We start from the raw sequence: 19456 nt of genomic DNA, 5'->3' as shown, positions 1-19456 counted from the left end.
AAAGCGAAAAGAAAAAGCGACGAAAGAGAGACTAGGTTCATTATCGATTACCTACTTCTCTTTCTCTCTTGTCCTTTTCTCTGACTGCTGGGCTTTCCACACGGAAAGAGAACAAAAGATAAAGGAGTTATTTTTTTTAAAAACAAAATAAAAAAGAACGAAGAAAGGTCATGAATGACGGCACAGCCTCTGACGAGAAAGTTGTCCCGCAAAAATTGTCCAATTGACCAGCAATGTGGTGTTTTCACGTTCTCCTTCCAACAAGACTTATTGTGATTTATTTTTGTTGTAGCCTAGTCATCATCAACGAAAATTATTGCACTTTGGTAAGTGAAATTCGTTGAGGCGATAAGGGAAAGACATAATGATGCATGTCACGTACTGGATGATAGAACCTGGAATTGAGACGGGAAGGCGACCCTTGTATTGTATCTATATTTCTTATACATGTAAAAATAGCTTTTTTTTTCCGAAACACGATCGTACGTTTAATTTTCGCTACATCAGAACACGAATTAACATTCACGGAATGGAAAACATCTACGAGACAAATAAGTAGAACCACCCACGCCAGGCGTGTTGGCGTGAGGAGGCGCAAATTTTGATTTCTGATCCGACGCCAAAACTCGCTAATGAGGAGCCAGAAAATAAGAAAACGAGACAGGAGAGAGAAGAATGTGGAAGGAAAAAAAATGGGAACAGATGACGCTGTCTTCCGAGTTGATTTATTGTTATTACCTAGATGAAAGAGAGCCAATCGTTGAGTTGGGTGCCCATCGATGAAGGACAATCCGAAGATATTTAACAGGCCGTGCTTTACGTCAACAAAGTGTCGAAGGTGTACGGACGAAAATGAAACGGACCAAAATCACTTTCTAGAGGTTCTAGACAACCGTCGACTGCGATGGGTGCGGCAGACGTGCCTCAAACAACAACATTCGAAAACATCAACTCGGGGTTGCTAGATCTCTTCGGGACAATTTACGATTCGTGCCGAAGTGAAAGCCAAAAAAAAAAAAAAATAATAACCCGGTACCAGAGAGGTGGAGTAAGAGCTGCAGGCATTGTCTCCGTTATATGTTTAACACGGCCTTTAGGCCTTTACCCCCTCTCATCTAAGGTTTGTACTCACGTTTTAGAGCGATACCATCGACATTTTTTAAAATTTGTCTTTTTTGTTGATCAAAGTTGAGGCTTTTGTTAGTGTTTACTAACGTCTAGTATGCCATGCACTGCTCTGTCGGTCTGTGTATGTATACAGACATATTGCTCATATACAGAGAAGCACGGGTCAGTATACCGGCCCATACAGCCGATGGGGAAGATCAGGGAGGCTAATTCCAAGAGGACAAAACCAAACTGACCTACCAACGTGTGGCTTTGCGCGCACGAGAGATAAGGAATGCTCCCTGAATGCTCTCTCCTCCGTTAGTGTTTCTTTCTGTTCTGTACCGGGAACAGAAAAGCAAACACATATAACCCAGATGTCATCCCGTAAAGAAGAAGAAGAAGAAAAAAAAAATGACCTCATGTTACAAGAAATGACCAAGATGAAAAATAGGAAATAAAAGGAGGAAAAAAGAAAAGAAAAGTTGGGGAAATCTCTCCGACCGGTATGACATATGCCGCGTTATTCACGAAGCACGGCGAATACCGGTTAACGGGCCGGTAGAGCTATATAGCGACGACGCTGTGCTCGGCATGTGTATGTCTTTCCATTGAAGCGGCTAAACAAACAAATGCTCCAATTTGGACGTGAGAAAGGGCGCGCTGAAGAGCCTTGGAAAAACAACAACCAATCGCCTCCCATTTTCGACATCCTTCTGCCTTTTTCGTGCCGTAACGGTTTGAGCCTCCCCCTCAACATTGGCTCGAACCACTTTTTGTTTTCTCTCGTCTTTTTCTCCTGAGCTCCCTTCACTTCTTGTTTTCTTCGCGTCTATCTTTCTATTTCCATTTGATCGTTCTCTCGTGTAACGCAAGAAGGAGCCAAGAAGAAAAGCAAAGACGAAAACACAATAACAACAACGACGCGACAACAAAATCATTTCGAGCCGCGCTTTTCAGACCCCGGTGCTACCACGTTTCTGCGCTTCTTCTGTTTCTCTTTCGTGTTTCTGGCATTTCAATTCCCACATCCAAATCACTCTCATCCAAATCACTCCCCATCATCAAACACACAGCAACCACCGAGCGTTTGCACACCCATAAAACATTCGAATTTTGTTATGGAACACAAGGGCAGCAGCAGCTGTTTGATTATTTTAAAACGTCTGGCTCTATTTCTCGCGGGACCTGCCAATTATATTTCTTTTTCATTTCTCCGTGTGTTTTCTTCGTTTATCTTTTCATCTTGCCAAGATGATGACGACGATTGACACCGAATATAGCTTTGCCAATGGGTTGTTTGTCTTTCATCGTTTCAGGTATTTTCCACGCTCTTGGGTTTCGACTGTGTGTTAGGACATGGTAGAAAGATGTCAAGTGTTAACCCGTTTCCCTTTCCCCCAACAGGGCAATAACTTGGAAAGATTCTCGTTCGATATCGCTTGAACGACAGTGGCGTCTCGGGAAACGAAATTCGCGTCCCTCAAAACACCGCGTTTCCGTTTGCCGTTCATCTTTAATGGTTTGAACGGGGGTTTGAACCATTTTGGTTGTTTTAGTCGCCCATTTTTTATTATTGACGAGTGGAATCGATGTCAGGTAACTCGTTTAAACCCATGAAATTCTGTCGACAGACTTGTAATTGGATTTTCCCATTTTCCAGGAAACGGTTTATGATAGCGATGATAAGTTTCGTTAAAGAAACAGTTGACTTCATTCCCGTTTGCATTTAGCTATGAATTTTTCGATCTTTTGCGCCGAGTTGACTTCAATTTAATTTCTTGTGTTATTGTTTCCAAACGTTCTCGTTCTCGAGTGGTGATTCATTTAGTAGGAAAGCCACTTGTCAAAGACAGGAATCAGATAGGGCCATATCTCTGTGATGAAACTGTAAGGGGAATTTTGAATTAAATTTCCATTCCATGCCAAAGATAACAACAACGAGGTCGCAGCAAGCAGCTGCTGTCTCAAACGTGATGGATGATTTATGAATTTGTGTGGCTTAAAATCGCCTGATGACAGCGACGGCCAAAAAGAAAACCCATACGGAACAGAAAAATGTTGAAATCAAAATGGCGAAAAGAAAAGGCCAGAGCTCTGATGCGGCGGGCGTTCATTTGTCATCGCACCCGCGTCTGGCGAGTATATCTAAAGTTAGCCCGCACGCTGCTGCAACCGGTCCGCTTCCGGCGAGCCCGCGCGGTGGCTGCCGCCTACTTTAGAGAGCTCCACTAAATCCACACAGCGAAACAGCCAGCAGAGAGACAGACACTCGCGAATAACCCGATTGGTCAACTCGATGCGATTTTTCTCGCAACTCTTAACTGACGAATGGCGACTGCTGAGCTGGATTTCGAGCTATAGCCAGCAGCCAGCAGAGGCTTTCCCCGCCATCATCCGCTTCGTCAACGACGCAAATCCTCCGTCGTCCGTCATCGAAGACAATCTACGGCAAACTCGTTCGTTGCCAAGTATCGGAATGAGTGTTTTACTAGCGGGTTATTACCCGCCGCCATTCCAGCAATTCCTCGTCCGAGTCAAGCACCATCCTGGCCATCATTCGTCGTTGTCATCGTCTTGCGGCTCCTCTTCTTCTTCTTCTTTTCTTTGCTTTTCATTTTGAACCACTCCGCCCGACCAAAGAGAGAGAGACGGAGACAGCCGGACTGTGAACCTTATAGAATAGCCGGACGTTTCCTCTCAACATTTTGCATAAACAGCTCTGCCCCAAAAAGTTTCTTTCTTATGAAGGCTAGAGCGGCTGTTGGGGTGCTGTGTGCTGTGGGCAGAATGTTTAATTCATCCATCTCAGAGATTGCGTGTTAGACATTCATGGCACCCTCACTTTTCACCGAATAACTTTCGTCAATAAAATATATTCGGATAGTGATTGGTAAACCAGTTCAAACTCTTCTTGATTCTTATGGATTCTGACTTTGTAGCCAACAAAAAATGGCGCCGCCTTTCTATTTGATCAATAAAACGGCCAACCGCCGTTGCCAATTGCCCAAGGCTTTGCGCTCCAAGACTTCAAGTCCGCTTGTCGTCGTATGCTCAAACTGCCCACCAGATCATCGTAATGCATCGGGAGTACTGTACAAGGCTCACGGCTACTCCCATAAATCAATGTATACCTACAATGTACACATAGTTGAAATCGCACGGCATAATACGCACGCAGATACACATAAATCCTCGACGGGAGAGAGAAAAAAAAAGAAATAAACAAACAAACAAACGGAATAAGGAGCACACCAAGAACTTTCTCGCCTTTTAAATATTGTCTGTACGTATACAGCACAATTCCACTATTGACAAATTGTTTCAAGACCCTTAATCATCCAATCCAGCGACGAAATATTAATTTGGAGTCGAGTTGGAACACGTTACGAGCTTCATAAATTTCACAAAACAATTTTCACGCAGTAAAACCTAATGTTGATCCACAGGATCGATCGCGTGAGTCCGCTGCAAGAAAGTAGGGCCCGTATAGTGGTAGCACAGCAGCGCTATATATATAATACAGAAAGGTTTACACTCTCCTCGCTCCTCGCCACTGACCACCGTGACTACTCCACAATATATATACCAGCAAATACCTCACACGCATAACATTTGTGATCTCGGCAGATGTATTGAGCCCAAAATAGAAAAATAGATTGAAGCAGCATTTTACCTAAATAAACATATCAGATCGACAGAGAAAAGCGGCAAGAGAAAAAAAAAACTACGCAAACAATTCGATGTGGATTGCTCACGTTTAATACAAGTGCACAGTGCGCAGTAATATATATCATTGTGCATTAAATGTGGCGAACAAGCGTACGACCGTATCCTATGAACTCGAATGATGGGGTCCGATGTTATCGCTACATCAATTGTTTCTCTGATGCCATGGCACAAAGGTGAAATGGTGAAAAGTCCCACGCAACTCAACCGCTTATGCTGCTGCCTGATGGCTCCACCAGGTGTACAAACTCAACGCCAATAAAGTTTTATATCGGGTGGCATCAGCAACTTAAAAGCGATTGAGGCCTCAAAAAAGAAAATTTCAATGTAATCTCGTCACGGATAGGAGAGTGAAAAAAGAGATGAAGGAGGCGAAGAAAACAAAAGGGAAGATTTGAATTGTTCTCCTTTGGCTTCTTCCGCAATCTCCGGCAATCTCTTGCCACATGCCCAACATCCCGACAAAGCGACAAGGGGTTGGCGATACGATGCGACGTGAGTGGCATAACGAGCAGAATCGTAATAAAGAAGATCGAGTTATCCTCATCCTGCACCTCTCGTTCCCTTCAATCGAGTGTGTGTTTGCGCCAACGTCAGTTCGCGATCGTGTGGACATGAGCAAACGTTAGCGAAGGCGAAGGAGTTGGAGCAGGAACTAGGACGACGGGCGACGGTATATACGTACGGGAACGGGATGTAATTGATGCATTTTTGCCAGAGAGAGACTCTGTGTAGACCCAAATGGAGAAGTTGAGCTACAAGAACAACTGGAATGAGTAAAGTGAGCGCCAGCAGGGACACAAGAACTATGGAGATGGAGAAGATGCGTTGATGACATTAACGACGTGTGAGCAGCAATCTCGTAACCGGCCCCCTCTCCTAGAGAGCGTGATAGCCTGGCCTCCTCTGCGTGCTGGTCTAAGTGTGTGAGTGTGAGGTTATGAACTATGAACGCTGAGTCGAATAACCCAACGAAGAAAATCCATCATCCTGCGTTATTTTCCTGCAACTCTGGCATCTACACGCCCATTCTACGCTCGTTTCTTTTCTTTCTTTCCTGCTTAGTTTCTTTCTCTTCTTAATTTCTCGCTCTTTTATTTCTTATTCTTTTGCTTGTAACTCATTTATATGTGGGGGGGGGGGGGGTTTGGGGGGGCGGCGAACAGTATAGTGCATATAGCGTACTGCACCGTATGGTAGAAACCCCCCTGTTATTCCCGCCCCACTTATTTTTCTGTTTCTCCTTTTTCATTTTCTTGTGTTCGTTTTCTTTTTGCTTTTCTGGCCTCCAAGTCTCTTACGGCCGATGGCATTTCCGTTGATGTCTCACTCGTTGACATCGCACGCCAGCTTTCATTAAAAAGCCAACAGTAGCAAGAGCGAGCGGGCGACGGGAGATAGAAAAGAGGAGTTAGCATCGGGTTGCTGGCAGCACATTGATGTATGTATAATAACTCGACTGCTATTACTACCTACTGCGCTTTGCATATGAGGCATGGGGCCTACACCAATTATGTGAAATTGGTGAAACGTCTCAGAATCGATGAGTGATTAGAACCAAATGAACTTCTGAGCTCTTTGCCTCTATTCGATTGGGTGGCGAGCGTTCTTTTGTTCGTGACGAGAACGCCATTAAATTACAGGGCCAGTCCGTTTGAAACCGACAGCAAAAAAAAAAAATAATAATATAATAATAATAATAATAATAATAATAATAAAGAAAACAAATTTTCAATGCTTTCTTTGCCTGACAATTCACTCGACGATAGTTAGCTAACGCTGTCTGCTGATTGAATCGGTAGCCCGAGCGAAACGATCGATCAAGATGGACGAACGCGACCGAGTTGACTACAATTGTGAGAAAATTTGGGTAGAAAGTAGATAATTAGAATACGTAAAAAAAAAAATACAAATACATGGAAGCGGAAAACGAGCTGACGTGATCAGAATAAAACATCTCGCTCTCCATTCCGATAGAGACATCGCCCGTTAAAAAATTTAAATAAAATGAAATAAAAAAAGAAATAATCATATGGAAGTGGATGGAGGAGGGGGGGGGGTTGTCGGGGGTGAAACGCGATCGATCGGGACGGCCAAGTCCTGTGCAGCCGGCGAACACCCGCCGGAGAAGCGACTTGGCGAACAAATCGATGGCGACAACAGAACGGCACCATCGAGGCAAATAGAAAAAGGCGGCCAACATTTCAATCTTGCCACTTTGCATCTGCTGGTCGGGGTATTTGACGACCTTTTGGTCAGAACCGCTGCATGACCGTGCATGATTATACCAAAATGGATTGGTTTTAAGTGCGCACCCGTTTCGCGATATATCGGGCAACCATAACCAATAACGTCCGCTCTGCTATTCCCCACACGTTCTCGCCGTTCTCCACTATCCGGACGAAATGGATGGCCGTTATTTTAACTGCGACATCGTTTGACTAGATTATATCCTTCAATTCCATCCCAGCAGGTAGTTTTTTTCGTTTCATAATTTTGTTTTTGTGCTTTTCACAATTTTTCGATTTTTTTGAATTTTATTCATCCATTAGTTAACTTTATTCCCCTCCCCCTTCTCGTTTTCCTTTTGAAATTCGAGAAAGTTGAGAATCGAGTGCGCCGGCTGATTGTTACCGAATTATGGATGCGGTCATAAACTGTGTAGGCTAAAATGTATACAGTTGGTTAGTGCTGCTGGTGCATAGGTTGGCGGCCAAAAAGCCAAACGCAGAAACTCTACGAAGCTACAGAGCGCACGGAATGAAAAAAAGTAACTCGGGTACTACTATGCGAGCAAAAGACGATGACTACCATCATGGGACATGAGAAGGGAGCGAGTTGGGGAAGGCGGATTGGAGAGATTCCGATCAATGGCGGCTTCCGGGTTCATCTGGAAGACATTGTCCAACCCAGAAGAGATAGAGAGTTGTGAAGAGGCAAACATTAAAAATAAAACCATAAATGGGCCAATATATGGGAGAAACCTGGTCAGAGTTAACGATGCTGATTATCGGATTCCTCCTGCCTTTTCAAATTAAATATCCACCGGCAGCGGCAGCCAGGAGTGCGTGCATATGACCGGACAAGAGAAAAAGATGTGAAGAAATAGGAGAATGTTGATGCGTTTATAGAGTCGGTTAAGACATTAGACAGCAGGAAATAGAGAGCGCAACCCTAGATAAACTTCTCTCCACTTGTCTTTCTCTTTCAGACTCTAATGCGATTAGCATCGCGTACTGTAGGGGTCATGGTATAGCCAACAACGTGAAGAAAAATAGAGAGCAAGGCGCTGTCTGTGTGTAAGAGAGAGGTGATTCATAACTGTGCGCTCTAAAGATTCAAACGGACCAAGGGGAAAAAAAATAATAAAATATACGAAAAAGGAAAACTAGGGAATATTTATTCCGAAAAAGACGAACAGAATATAGACTATATGCCATTTGCAGCCGATCCCACGTTAGACGTACTAGCCGCAGTTATACCCCATATCACACTTTCAGCTCTCTGGTCGTCTCCTCCCTTCAGTCCTGCATTCTATATAGCAACGCCTGTGGACGTTGTGTCGACTAGAAGAAGACGAATACGAAAAAAAAAAGGGAAAGACGAAAAAAAAATAGACATGTCGGCAGTCGAATGAGAATCAACCAAGGGGGTAACAAAAAAATGAAAAAAATGAAAACAAAACAAAAACAAAAAACGAACGCAAAGATATTTCATCATGACCGCACCAGACCAAAAAACCTGACTTATTGCTGGATGCCTTCCCATTTTCCTTGATGGCACTGTTTGGTCTTCCTCTTTTTTTTTCCCCCTTTTCGTTCGTCTTCTTCCTTATCGTCTTTGCAGAGTACTTTATAAACATATAGATCTTATCTAATATATACGTAGACTTTATGTGTTCCGTTTGTGCGTGTATGCTCGTGAGTGCGTGTGACATCATCACACGGAACCGGGAGGATAGAAAAAGAAAAAAAGCAACAAGAATCGATGTCCAACAATGGCCACATGCCGATGCATTCTTTTAACAAATGTATTGTTTGTTTCCGTTTTTTGTTAATACTTTTTTGTTTTGTTCTGTACTCGACAAGATCGCAGATCAAAATTTCCTCGAAAATACAAAATAAAAAGAGCAACGACGGCATAGTTATTATTGGGAACTGATTTCGATTTTCCTCGTTTTTTTTTCATCCTATTCCATGACATGAGGGACATGGTTGATCCATACGAAATTTTGGAAACGAAAAACAAAAACAAAAACAAACATGTGGTATATTATATTGCATACATAGCGGAGAGCGGTGAGGGGGAAATGAATGAAATACGAAAAGAGGGACAGATGAGAGCAAGATCGTAGCGAGGCGTTCGGTGGACAAACTGTCAAACCACGAATCGAATGTGCCGGATAATCGAAACCACAGAACAAAAAAAGAAAATAAAAAGGAAAAGAAATCAAATGAAAAATGACAAGAGGGATCATACATTGGCGTATATACACTTTTGATCAAACTGTCTAGTACAATATATATATATATATAATGTATATTTCAAAGAAAAGGGATAAAAAGTAGAGCGAAGGAGAGAGAGAGAGAGGAGACACACTATTTCAAAAATGCCAAATCATCAGGGATGACGGGCTGAGGGCAGAGAGATCCGTCCACTTAGTTTTCGACTTTGACGGCTTCGATCTTGGGAACGTCTATCCGTTTCCTGTCACAGCGAGTACACTGTATTATATAAAGTAGACACGCTCTACTGGGTGCTAGTGGGTGTGTCCTGCCCCCCCCGTGTGTGCCTGTGCATTGGGCCCCAGCCGGATCCCCTCGTCTGTGCACGCGCGTGGAGTGTACGGGAGTGTAGTGAGCGGGGCCAGGCAGCAGAATTTCCTCCATTTTTTTTTTTTGTTTTCAAAGCTAAACTTCTTAGCCTACTCATATATAGATAAGGAAGTAGAGAGATGGAGATAGAAAGAAGAGAGAGAGAGAGTATAAAAGAGAGAGTGTAGAATACATTCAATAAATCACGAACAGAATCAAAATCAAATAAAAACTTTCAAAGTTCAAGTGTGGCTCGGCCAGCAAAACGTCAATAACATTGGCGCGGCAGAGAGATGGCAGAAAAACGATTGGAGAGACGGCGAAAGATAAAGAAGAAGAGGTGGAGAGACAGTGAGAGAGAGAGCTAGAAGAGCTAGAGAGAGATAGAGAGAGAGAGAGAGAGAAAGAGTGGGAGCGTTAGAAGTTGAGCTCGTCTTTGCAGTGGTGGAAGCGAATTTTCGAGGGCGGATGGCGGCAAACGAACGTGAGAAGAGTCAACAGAAGGAGGATTGACTCTCTTCGCTCTCTTCACTCGTGTGCTTTCTGTCTCTATACTCTTCCATTTTAAGAGATTTATTTTTTGGCTCTTTCACATAAGTTGAGATATCATACTTAATATGTACAAAGAACGAGGGCAAAAGACGAAAAGGGAGGGGGGGGGGCAAATAAATACAGACGGAAATAAATATCGGCGGAATATTTTTAAACGGATTGGGGAAGCCGCCGGAGCGGATTACTATAGCTGCGCCCTTTCTCTGAAAATAACGTTAGCGTATGAAAAATAGAGAAGATTCGTTCTTTTGTTTTTTGTTTTTATTATTTGTATCGTTCCCTTTTTCTTTTTTTGATTCCGAGTATTCCTTTTCTTGATCGACTGGATTCCCATTCTCCTTCTTGGTCTTGCCTCACCATTTGCGTATTATTTTTTAGCGTCAAGCCCGAACGTCGTCTACTAGCGAGTGTGTGTGTGTGTATATACAGTGGAATATCTTGACGATGCTGTTTTATCGAATGACGTCGCACGGATGCTGCTGCTGCTGCTGTTCGATTTAGAATTTTCGTTGCGTTATTTATTTGGCTTGAGTTTTTGTTTGGAGAACTTTGGACTTTCTTCAAATACGGAGGCAGCCGACTGGAGAATGGAACTGTCGCATCGAACATGGAATCGCAAGTCTAAAGGGACGCGCGGCGGGCCGGCGGACTCTGTCGACGGCGGCGGCCCGTTGAAACATCCATGGCACCTGCCAGCATTCGGTATTTCACGCAGTTGTGGCATTTGATGGATCCATCTGCAATTTTTTTTTATTTTTCTCTTTTCGATTCCCGCTGCTCATTTTTTTTTTTCAGTTTTGTTTGCGAGCGCATTTTGACGTACCACTGCTGGCCTTGTCCGTCCGGGATGCAATATTTTTTTGTTGTTGTTGTTGTTGTTGTCGTGGCGTGATTTTCTGTGTATGGGAGAGGGCTGGTGTAGTGGCGTTGTGATCTTTGGGTTCGCTGGTCTGTGCACAAAATCTTTGCTTGTCCGCGTCGCTTCTATTCGGCTTTCTCGTACGCCCTGATAAACATCCAACCGATTTTTTTGTGCGCTTGGCTTTTAGATTTTTTCATTTTTTTGTGCTCGTTTTGTTGTTTGGCTTTTGACGTGTTTGAGTTTGCCGCGCGATACCCGCCAGCGCCACGCATTCACATTGAATATCCCAATCAGCATTCCGGCAGCCAGATGATGGATAGGACGGCGCCATCGTGCCAAAAACATTGGAACGCCGACGTCCGTGGTCTTTCTCGCACGCCTTTACTTGGATCTCGGTGCTATGGTGTTCTGCTTCTCTTCTTCTTCTTCTTCTTCTTCTTCTTCTTCTTCTGCCTCCGCCATCATCATCCACTATACCCCTTTCGTCGAGCTATCTTATCCTTTTCCTCTTTTCTCCGCTGCTGGCAGTCCCGGTTCCTTCGCAGAAGGAGCCAAGTCTTTTGGCTTTTGGCTGAATCTTCTCTGCGGCGGAATATTCCCTATGATGCGACTTGCTCTCTCTCTCATTCTCTCTTCTAGAGGCATCCGTTGCCCCAGCATCCGCACCAAGGCAGCTCGTTGCTCTTGCGACTGCTTCGACTACTCCGGCTGCTGCTTTCGGTCGAATCCCGCCGTACGACCAGCGTCCGCACGCCTTCCTCCGGATTGGCAGCCGAAGTGTTCTCAATGACGGTCTCGACGCGGACAACTGGCTTGCGGCGCTCTTTATTCACCCGGAAGGTGTCGACGAGCGAGAAGCTGCGGGCCGTCTTTTTGGCGGCGCCCAGTCGGAGTCCGTTCTTGCCTTTGCCCTGACCGCCATCCGTGGATCCGGTCGCAGAGTTGCTTCCGTCATTTCCGCTCTCAGTCGCAGGCTCCTCGCCAGAGACGCTCTTCCGTAGGATCCCATTAGACGAGGTTGACGTGGATGTTTTCGTATTACTTGGCCGACTGGTTCCGGTCCCGGAGCTGATTCGACTTCCGGAAGATATGGCCGCCGTCTCGTCAAAGTTGACTGAGACTCGCGATTTGGGCGGAGACTCCCGATGGACTCGACCTTCGCCCGACGGCACCGCCGAGGGAACCGCTACCGGAATGCCCGGCCCGACAGGAGATCCAACGACGCCGGACTCGTGATGCCGGCACCTATGGATGACCATCGGCGGGGCTGATGTCGGTTGAGGTGTCGCCAATTGCGGTCGAATTTGCGGCTGTAATCCGCCCGGCGTCGACTGAGCCAGAGTGCTGTGCTGCTGCTGCTCGCAGACCGGGCAGTTGGGCGTCGTCGAAACTCGATTGCCCTGGGCCACAAGGACCGTGGCTGCCGTTCCTGTTGACGACGATGGCGGATCTTCGCTCAGCAGCGAAGGAACGGGCACTTCAGCCGACATTCTCAAATCGACCCGCAATTGACTTCGGTACTCGAATGATCGCCCGATTTTCGGCCCGGATTTTCGACCCGAATCCGCCGAATTGGATTGTATGGTTCCGTAATGGCTCTCTCCTGTCACGGCTGACGAAGTTGCCGGTTCCGGCGCCGTCGAACTGAACGCAAAGTCCGTCGAGTTGTCGTCATCGGCTTGAGAGTCGAGTCGAATGCGTCGATTCATTCCGGTCGGATTCAAGGTGTTGACGGGTCCCGGGCCGAACCCGCCCATGTCGGAATGGAGATCGCGTTGAGATGAGTTTGGCGCCGGTGACATTCGTCGGACTTGAATGCGGCAGCCGCCGACAGTGATGTGCCTGGGCAATTTGGCGTGCCCTTTCAGCCGGAAGCGGACAAGCCGCTCCCCGGTGTCGACGCCGTGGAAGAATCGGCGCTCAACGTCGCCGACTATCGTCCCGAATGCAGCCAATAGCAGCGAGACGGTGGCGTCGCTGATGTAGTGCGGGACGCCGCTGAGCGAGACGATCCACGTCTGAGCCGAAACGTCCGTCAGCCGAACGCGATGGCCCCTGAGTCGAAACGAATGCCGCAGCAGATATTGGAGGGAGCGGAACGAGTCGAGACTAATAAAGAAGAGCGAGCCGGCCAGCATGCGGACACCACGGACATGACAGCGAGTCGGGTCCAGCTGCTGCTCCAGCTGATCGATCACCTCCTGAACGGTGACGGACCGAGCCGCTGTCAGATCCTTCAAATCGAAGCTGACCGTATGCGGGTCGACGGCGTGGAGGCGGAGCAGCGAGGCGGATGCATCGCCGTCCGGCAGCGGATAGACACTCAAACAGTTTCCATCGCCCAACCCTCGCCCTGTCTCATCCGCCCGCCGTCGACTCAGGGCGCCACCGTAAGAGTGCTGGCCCGCTCCTTGCTGGCCTTGATGAGTCGCCATCATGGCCGCAGGTTCCAGCGCTCTGGGAACGTCGTAGCTGGACACGGGCGGCGGCGGCAGAGGTAACACGTGCGACGGGTGGACAATTCGGATGGGCGACGAGCTCTTCCGCGTCGATGTGACGACGATTCCGTCGATGGTCGTCGTCGTTGTCGTCGAAAATGTTGTGGCCGTCACGGCCATGGTCGTATCGGGACCCTGAACGAGGCTGCCGCCACGCCCACTCCCCAAATAGCCGCTACTTCCGGCCAATTTCTTATTGTTATTGATGTTGTTGGTATTGTTGTTGTTGTTGTTGAGGAAGACGACAGTGCTGGAATGGGTGGCCGTTGGAGAGCCGGAAGCCGACGAAGATGTTGAGGAGGAAAAGGAATTCCGGCGCTGTGGCACCGATGACCATCCGGTGGCTCTTCCGCTACTACCGCACACATCCGTCGATGAGGATTCCGCAATGGCCCTTGGCGATCGCATCATCTCTGTTACGACATCCACTGCCGATCGACCGCCCGCCGACTCTTTTTCGATGATGGCCATCTGTCGATGGCGCTGCTGTTGCTGCGCGTTGCCAGACGACAGTGGCCGACGTTTGATCGTGGCCATTCCGCTGGCTCCGGGGCTGGAGGAGCGGTTGCTGGACGCGTCGTCTTCCGCCTCTTCGACCAAAACGTCCGGCGACGTGGGCGTCGGCGGTGAACCTGAACAGGTGGCCACGATCAAACCGCTTTGATGGAGCTGCTGCTCCTGCTGGAAGCTGCGCACGATGTTGACCAGATGGTCCAAATTGAATTCGCCGTCCTCGCTGGGCGTGTCCGGCGGAAAGCCGGCTCCACTTACGATGGCGTTCGAGGGCCCCTCGTCGTCCGGATCGACACCGCTGCTTTCACCTTCATCGACTGCCAGATCGTCTCCCCTGCGGGCCGGATGGTGGATGGCCGTCGTGATGGTGGTCGGGGTCACTGGGGACGGAATGGGCGGCGGAGGAGTGTTCGGAGGCATCATGCCGTGACCCGCTTCCACCGAGAAGTGGTTGGGGCAGCCGGACGGGTGCTCGACAGGGTGGAGGAACTCTCGCAAATCGACGCGAACCGGATGAGAGCAGGCCGCGTAACCGTCCTCGTCTTCCATCCCGCTCGTGCTGTACCGGCTCTTGACGGCCGAGAGACTTTCGTAGCAAACGCGGCTGCTGGCGTCGGCCGCCGCCGCCGCCGACGAGGAAGCGGGCGCAGCCGGAGCGGATGTGTGCGGATGAAAGTGCTGAGTGGAGACGTAGACCTTGGCACCTGCCGAACTGCAACGCCTGGGCATTCTGCCGTAAGCTTTCTGGTAATTTTCGATATTATCCTTGTCGGGATTGCCGCACTCGACGTAGACGGCCCCGCCGAGTCCCGAGATCCGATGTAGGTCACAATTAGCGGAGGCCAATGTGGCGTCGTGGCAGTAGCACGCAGAGTCGAGTTTCGAATTAGCGGAGGCTGGAGCCGAGGTTGAATGATGGAAGTCGGAACTGGACATGGCCGTTTGGGATTTGCTGCGGCTTATGCCCATCGGTACTCCGTCGACCGGTTCAGTGTCGTCGGCTTCCCTGTCGTCATCCTCGCTGCCCTCCGAGTTGCTGTTGCGCCCATTGAGACTTGGCTGACTGGCCCTGTCTTCGTCGTCGTCGTCCTCTTCGTCATAATCTTCCCTTCCGGTGCCTCCGCCGCCCTCGCCGTCCGAGTGATGTTGGCCGCGGTGATGGTGGTGCTCCGACCCGGTGCCGGCCAGGTCGAGGTGCTTGATGAGTTTCTCGAGTCTCTCGTACTCGTCACGCAATGCCCACATCTCCCGTCGTAGGTGGTCGTTCTCTCTGCGGAGTTTTTTAATATCCGTCTGGCCGCGTTCCACTTCGGCGTTGATCTCGATAGTGCGGAGGCGAAGCTCTTCGTTCTCGTAGAGCATCCCGCGCGACGAGCGCTTGTCCAGCTTTCGGTTGGGCTTGATGCGCACATCCTTTTTGCGGGCACGCAACATGGTCGACGATCTCGGCCACCGTTTATCGTTCAATTATTATCTCCTTTTTTCTCCCCTTTTTTTTGGCACAGAAAGGCACACACGAAAAAAGGATAAATTTCCCTCCTCTCACACCTCACGTGAGCTGACTGCCGGACTCTTGACCAATTGAGTGGTTGACATTGTCACTCGAGGTACACTACGGTCATTTTCTGTTGTTGCAGTTTCTTTCTTTCTCGGAGTAGCGCCGTGGACATGCCACTTGGATTGTAGATTTTGTTATTATTCCGGGCACGGAATCGCGGACTCTTCTCTCTGTCGATCTTCGCCACTTGACGGATCTCGAATTTCGTCCAAGGAAAAAGCCAACGACAATTCGGATGCCTTTGAACGAGAGGTCAGTACGGTATTCCCATTGGAGCGCTACTTCAGGCGAACGTTGAGTATGTAGGCCGCCGCCTTCGGAATCGCTCGGTTCACGTCAAAGAAGAAGAAGGAGGAAAGTGAAAAAAAAAGAAGAAAAATAACTTGGTGACTACCAAAAAGAGGTCCGCTCTTGTTTTATTTATTTATTTTTTGACTTCGGCTTTTTCCTTTGCTTCTTGTCCGCTTCGACTCTTTTCAACGTGAAATGTTTTCAGATATGCAAAGGGCGCCCACTCGACATATTGCGTCGTCGCCAAAACAGCCGACGTCTGCAGAGATTTCACCTCTTTGATTATTCCGGACCAGCCAGCAGACGTCTATTCATCCGTGGGGCGCGCGCGCGCGACCGCTCTACCTCCAGCCAGTACTACCACCACCACAACGGAATGAAATCATACGTGTATAAGTAAGAAGACCGGGAGCAGGGGAAAAATGTATACAAGACTGACGGTTACGGCCGACGAACTGCGGGAGGGAAATAACGTTTTCCCCGCGATCGTCTTTTTTTCTTTCCCGGGGAACTACCACCGCCACCCTCCCACCAAAATATTCAAACACTTAAGCACGTTCCTGCTTCACGCACAACGGATGCTATTCAAATCACTTTTTGATCGTTCATTGCCAAAGTGAATTCGAATCAATTGTTCGATCAATTCTTTTATTTTCTTTTTGCCTGGAAACCTTTTTCTTGTTCTATGTTACCGAAGGCGTTTTTTTGTTAAGGTTGGGTTTTATTTTTATTTTCTTTCTATTTCGATTCGTGTACGTGCATATTATTAAGCAACTTTTTGTTTTGTGTTTTGACTGGCAAGAAATTCTGAAATGTCGGGGGCGGATGGTGAGTGGTTGACCCGGTCAACACACATACACAGACAACAACAGAGCAGCACGCGGAACGACTAGAATAACACGCGGCGTGAATGATTCCGGGGCATCTGGCCCTCCCGCTCCTTCGGCTTGGCGTTTGATGCTGCGCTGTGGAAGGTGCCCGTTGGACGTGGAAAAGGCCGAGACTGACGGATCAGAATGCTGTGCCGTTGGCCGACTTTAAACTGTAAGCTTTTCTTCCAGAAAGCGACAGTGGCGAAAGAAGAGCGGAATTTGGACAAGAGGAATATAAACTCAGTTTTTAAAAATAGACGCCCACGTCAAGTCGATTCGCACATTGGGAGGGAAACACATGGACGACACACCTATACTGTATATACACATACACACGCACAAACACACAGCCGCGAAATTTCTCTCTATGAACCCGGAGAAAACACGCTCTTATAACAGACACGACGCCGGAGAAATTTCCAAATTGGAGGCGGTCGTTCCACTGTCTCATCCGCCACCCACAAGATTACGGATGACAGCAAAATTCTTTCTTTTTTTACGAGTGGGGCTGCTGATTCCGTCGTTCACAAACCGTTGCCGCACGTGTCGCTGACATCTCACTGGCACGATAGGTTCGTCAATCCACACACAGCCTCGTATATACGCTTTTCGGTTATTTACAAAGTTCGTTTCTGGAAAGAACTCGGCAATATCTTTCATGCGGCAACACACACACTCTCTCTCTCTCGTTCGGTCTGCACTGGCCTACACGAAACACGTTCGATTGTTTCTTTTTCTTTTTCTGCTTTCTTGTTTTTTCGATGGGGTGTGTTTCAGGTTCTTGCGGGACTCTTCGTTCACGGCAGCGTTGACTTGTGTTTGGGTGGATGGATTCGCCCGACGCGTCCGCCGTCCGACGAGTCGCCAGTGAAACTGATTCCCATCGCTGGGTGCCCGCCGAACCACATCCCGAAGTATGAGCCAACAGAGATGGAGGACGGCGAGAGGTTGGGTGGGTGGTTATACTCGTCGGGGGTGATGGGAGGGTGAGGGAGGGAAGGGAGGAGGGTGGCGGATCGTCAAGAGAGAGAGACACACATATCTACACACGCACAGACAGAGACACACACATTCTGTTGGCCAAACCCGACGCCGACGGTAGGGGCACCTTTGGGGCGCGTCCCGCTTCAACGTCTTTATAGGATAATGCCGCCGCACCTTGAGCGCACATCCGTCAGATGGCGAATAAGTCGGGCATCCCTTGCGACTTGCGCACCTGCAACAACGACCCGAGACCCGCTCGACCCTTAACATCGTCGTTTCCGCCCGACTCAGACATTGGCGATCAAATCCTTGGTCTTTACCGCGCTGATTTCAATTTCGCAGAGTCCAATTTGAATCATTACAGAAAGATATGAGACTGGAGTAGTTTACAGATTGATCCCTACAAACTTTATTAAAATGGAAGCGTTTGAAGAACAGGGGGATTGTTCACGGCCCGTGTCTTTCAGTCGAGCGGCCGCGCTCATTCGAGTCAATATTTAGTTCCGTTTCTTATTAGAGGCCCATCTCTTTTTCATTCATCTGCGACTCCATTAAGATAATTGGTCTCCAATGTGCCCGCGACTCCTGTTTCCTTGATTCTGTCGCCCAATATACGTTTGCGGACTTACTGTTTCGTTCTCACGGGAATTCGCTAATGAATCGAATGAGCGACGAGCGGGACGGGGTGGGGGGACGTAACAGCACCCGAGACCCATTTCACCGGGACTAACGATGTCATCGTCGCCTTCGTGCTTTCCAACCACTTAAATTGAAACATTTGCATCTTATTTCTGACGTGGGTGAGTGGGAAATCCCAATATTTAACGAGTTTATCGATCTCAATGAAGGACGGCTGGCTTACGTGAATGGCAACCAAAACTGACGAAGTTATAAAAAAGCCCAGTCAGGTGAAAACCCCCTAAAACGACGAACAGATCTCAGCAATAAAATTGTCAACGAGGTGATGATGTTTTTGTTGTTCTTGGCAATTGCAACGGACCAAAAAACCCCTCCTGGGCCAGTCAGGGACCAGTCAGGGACACAAGATGGGAGTTCTTGGCCAAACGAAGAACAAATATATATCTGTGGTGTTTCACGGATGTCTTTTTGGTGGGCCGGTTTGTCGCCGCGATAACAAACAGAACACCACCAACAGAAGCCCAGCAAGCGACCAAAGCCTCGTCTTCTTCTACGCGTATGTTTTATTTACTACAAATAAGAGAGAATTCGCAGATGGTTCCGGTTTGCATCATTCTCGCTGCTCTTCTTGTGCCAGTTCAGTCACGTCGAGATAATGCAACCGGCTCCCCCGCATTGAGTCATTCATTTATCCGACTCCAACAAAGAATGAAACAACAACAACAATACTCTGTACAAACAAACATATGTGGTATCCTCTATACACACACGCACACACACACCGGTACCTACTACATATGTGTGTGTGTATAGAGCTCTTACGTAACACAGCAAGCACACAGCTAATAAGACACAAGAAATTTACTTTTGCTTCCAAGGAATTCGTTCTGAATTTCGTTGGAATGCAGTTAGAACGCCCTTTGTCATTGATGTCGTTTTATTGTCACATTCTGTTTTCTTTTTGTTTCTGCTCTCGCTCGTCTTCGTCCCTCTTTCTCTCCTTTTCTCCCGTATATATCTGCCTCTCTCCATCTCAC

The 19456-nt window shown here is 47.8% G+C and overlaps 2 protein-coding genes across 2 annotated transcripts in view; both read right to left on the bottom strand.

Annotated features, from left to right (window-relative positions):
* The window catches only part of LOC124313978 (inactive tyrosine-protein kinase transmembrane receptor ROR1-like), a 109692-nt gene that overhangs the window by 61350 nt on the left and 28886 nt on the right, over positions 1-19456 (bottom strand). The window lies entirely within an intron of this gene.
* On the bottom strand, positions 10449-18389 carry LOC124313971. Its single transcript, XM_046778885.1, has one exon. It carries the CDS (start codon positions 15507-15509, stop codon positions 11700-11702), a length of 3810 nt encoding a protein of 1269 aa, XP_046634841.1. The 5' UTR covers positions 15510-18389; the 3' UTR covers positions 10449-11699.

Source organism: Daphnia pulicaria, chromosome 10 (assembly GCF_021234035.1).
Source record: "Daphnia pulicaria isolate SC F1-1A chromosome 10, SC_F0-13Bv2, whole genome shotgun sequence".
Taxonomy (NCBI): Eukaryota; Metazoa; Arthropoda; class Branchiopoda; order Diplostraca; family Daphniidae; genus Daphnia; species Daphnia pulicaria.
The sequence above is the reverse complement of the archived record's forward strand: the minus strand, read 5'-3'. Positions and strand labels throughout refer to the sequence as shown.

Coding starts and splice junctions, on each gene's coding strand:
- LOC124313971 (XM_046778885.1), bottom strand. CDS start 15,509: ATGTTGCGTGCCCGCAAAAAGGATGTGCGCATCAAGCCCAACCGAAAG.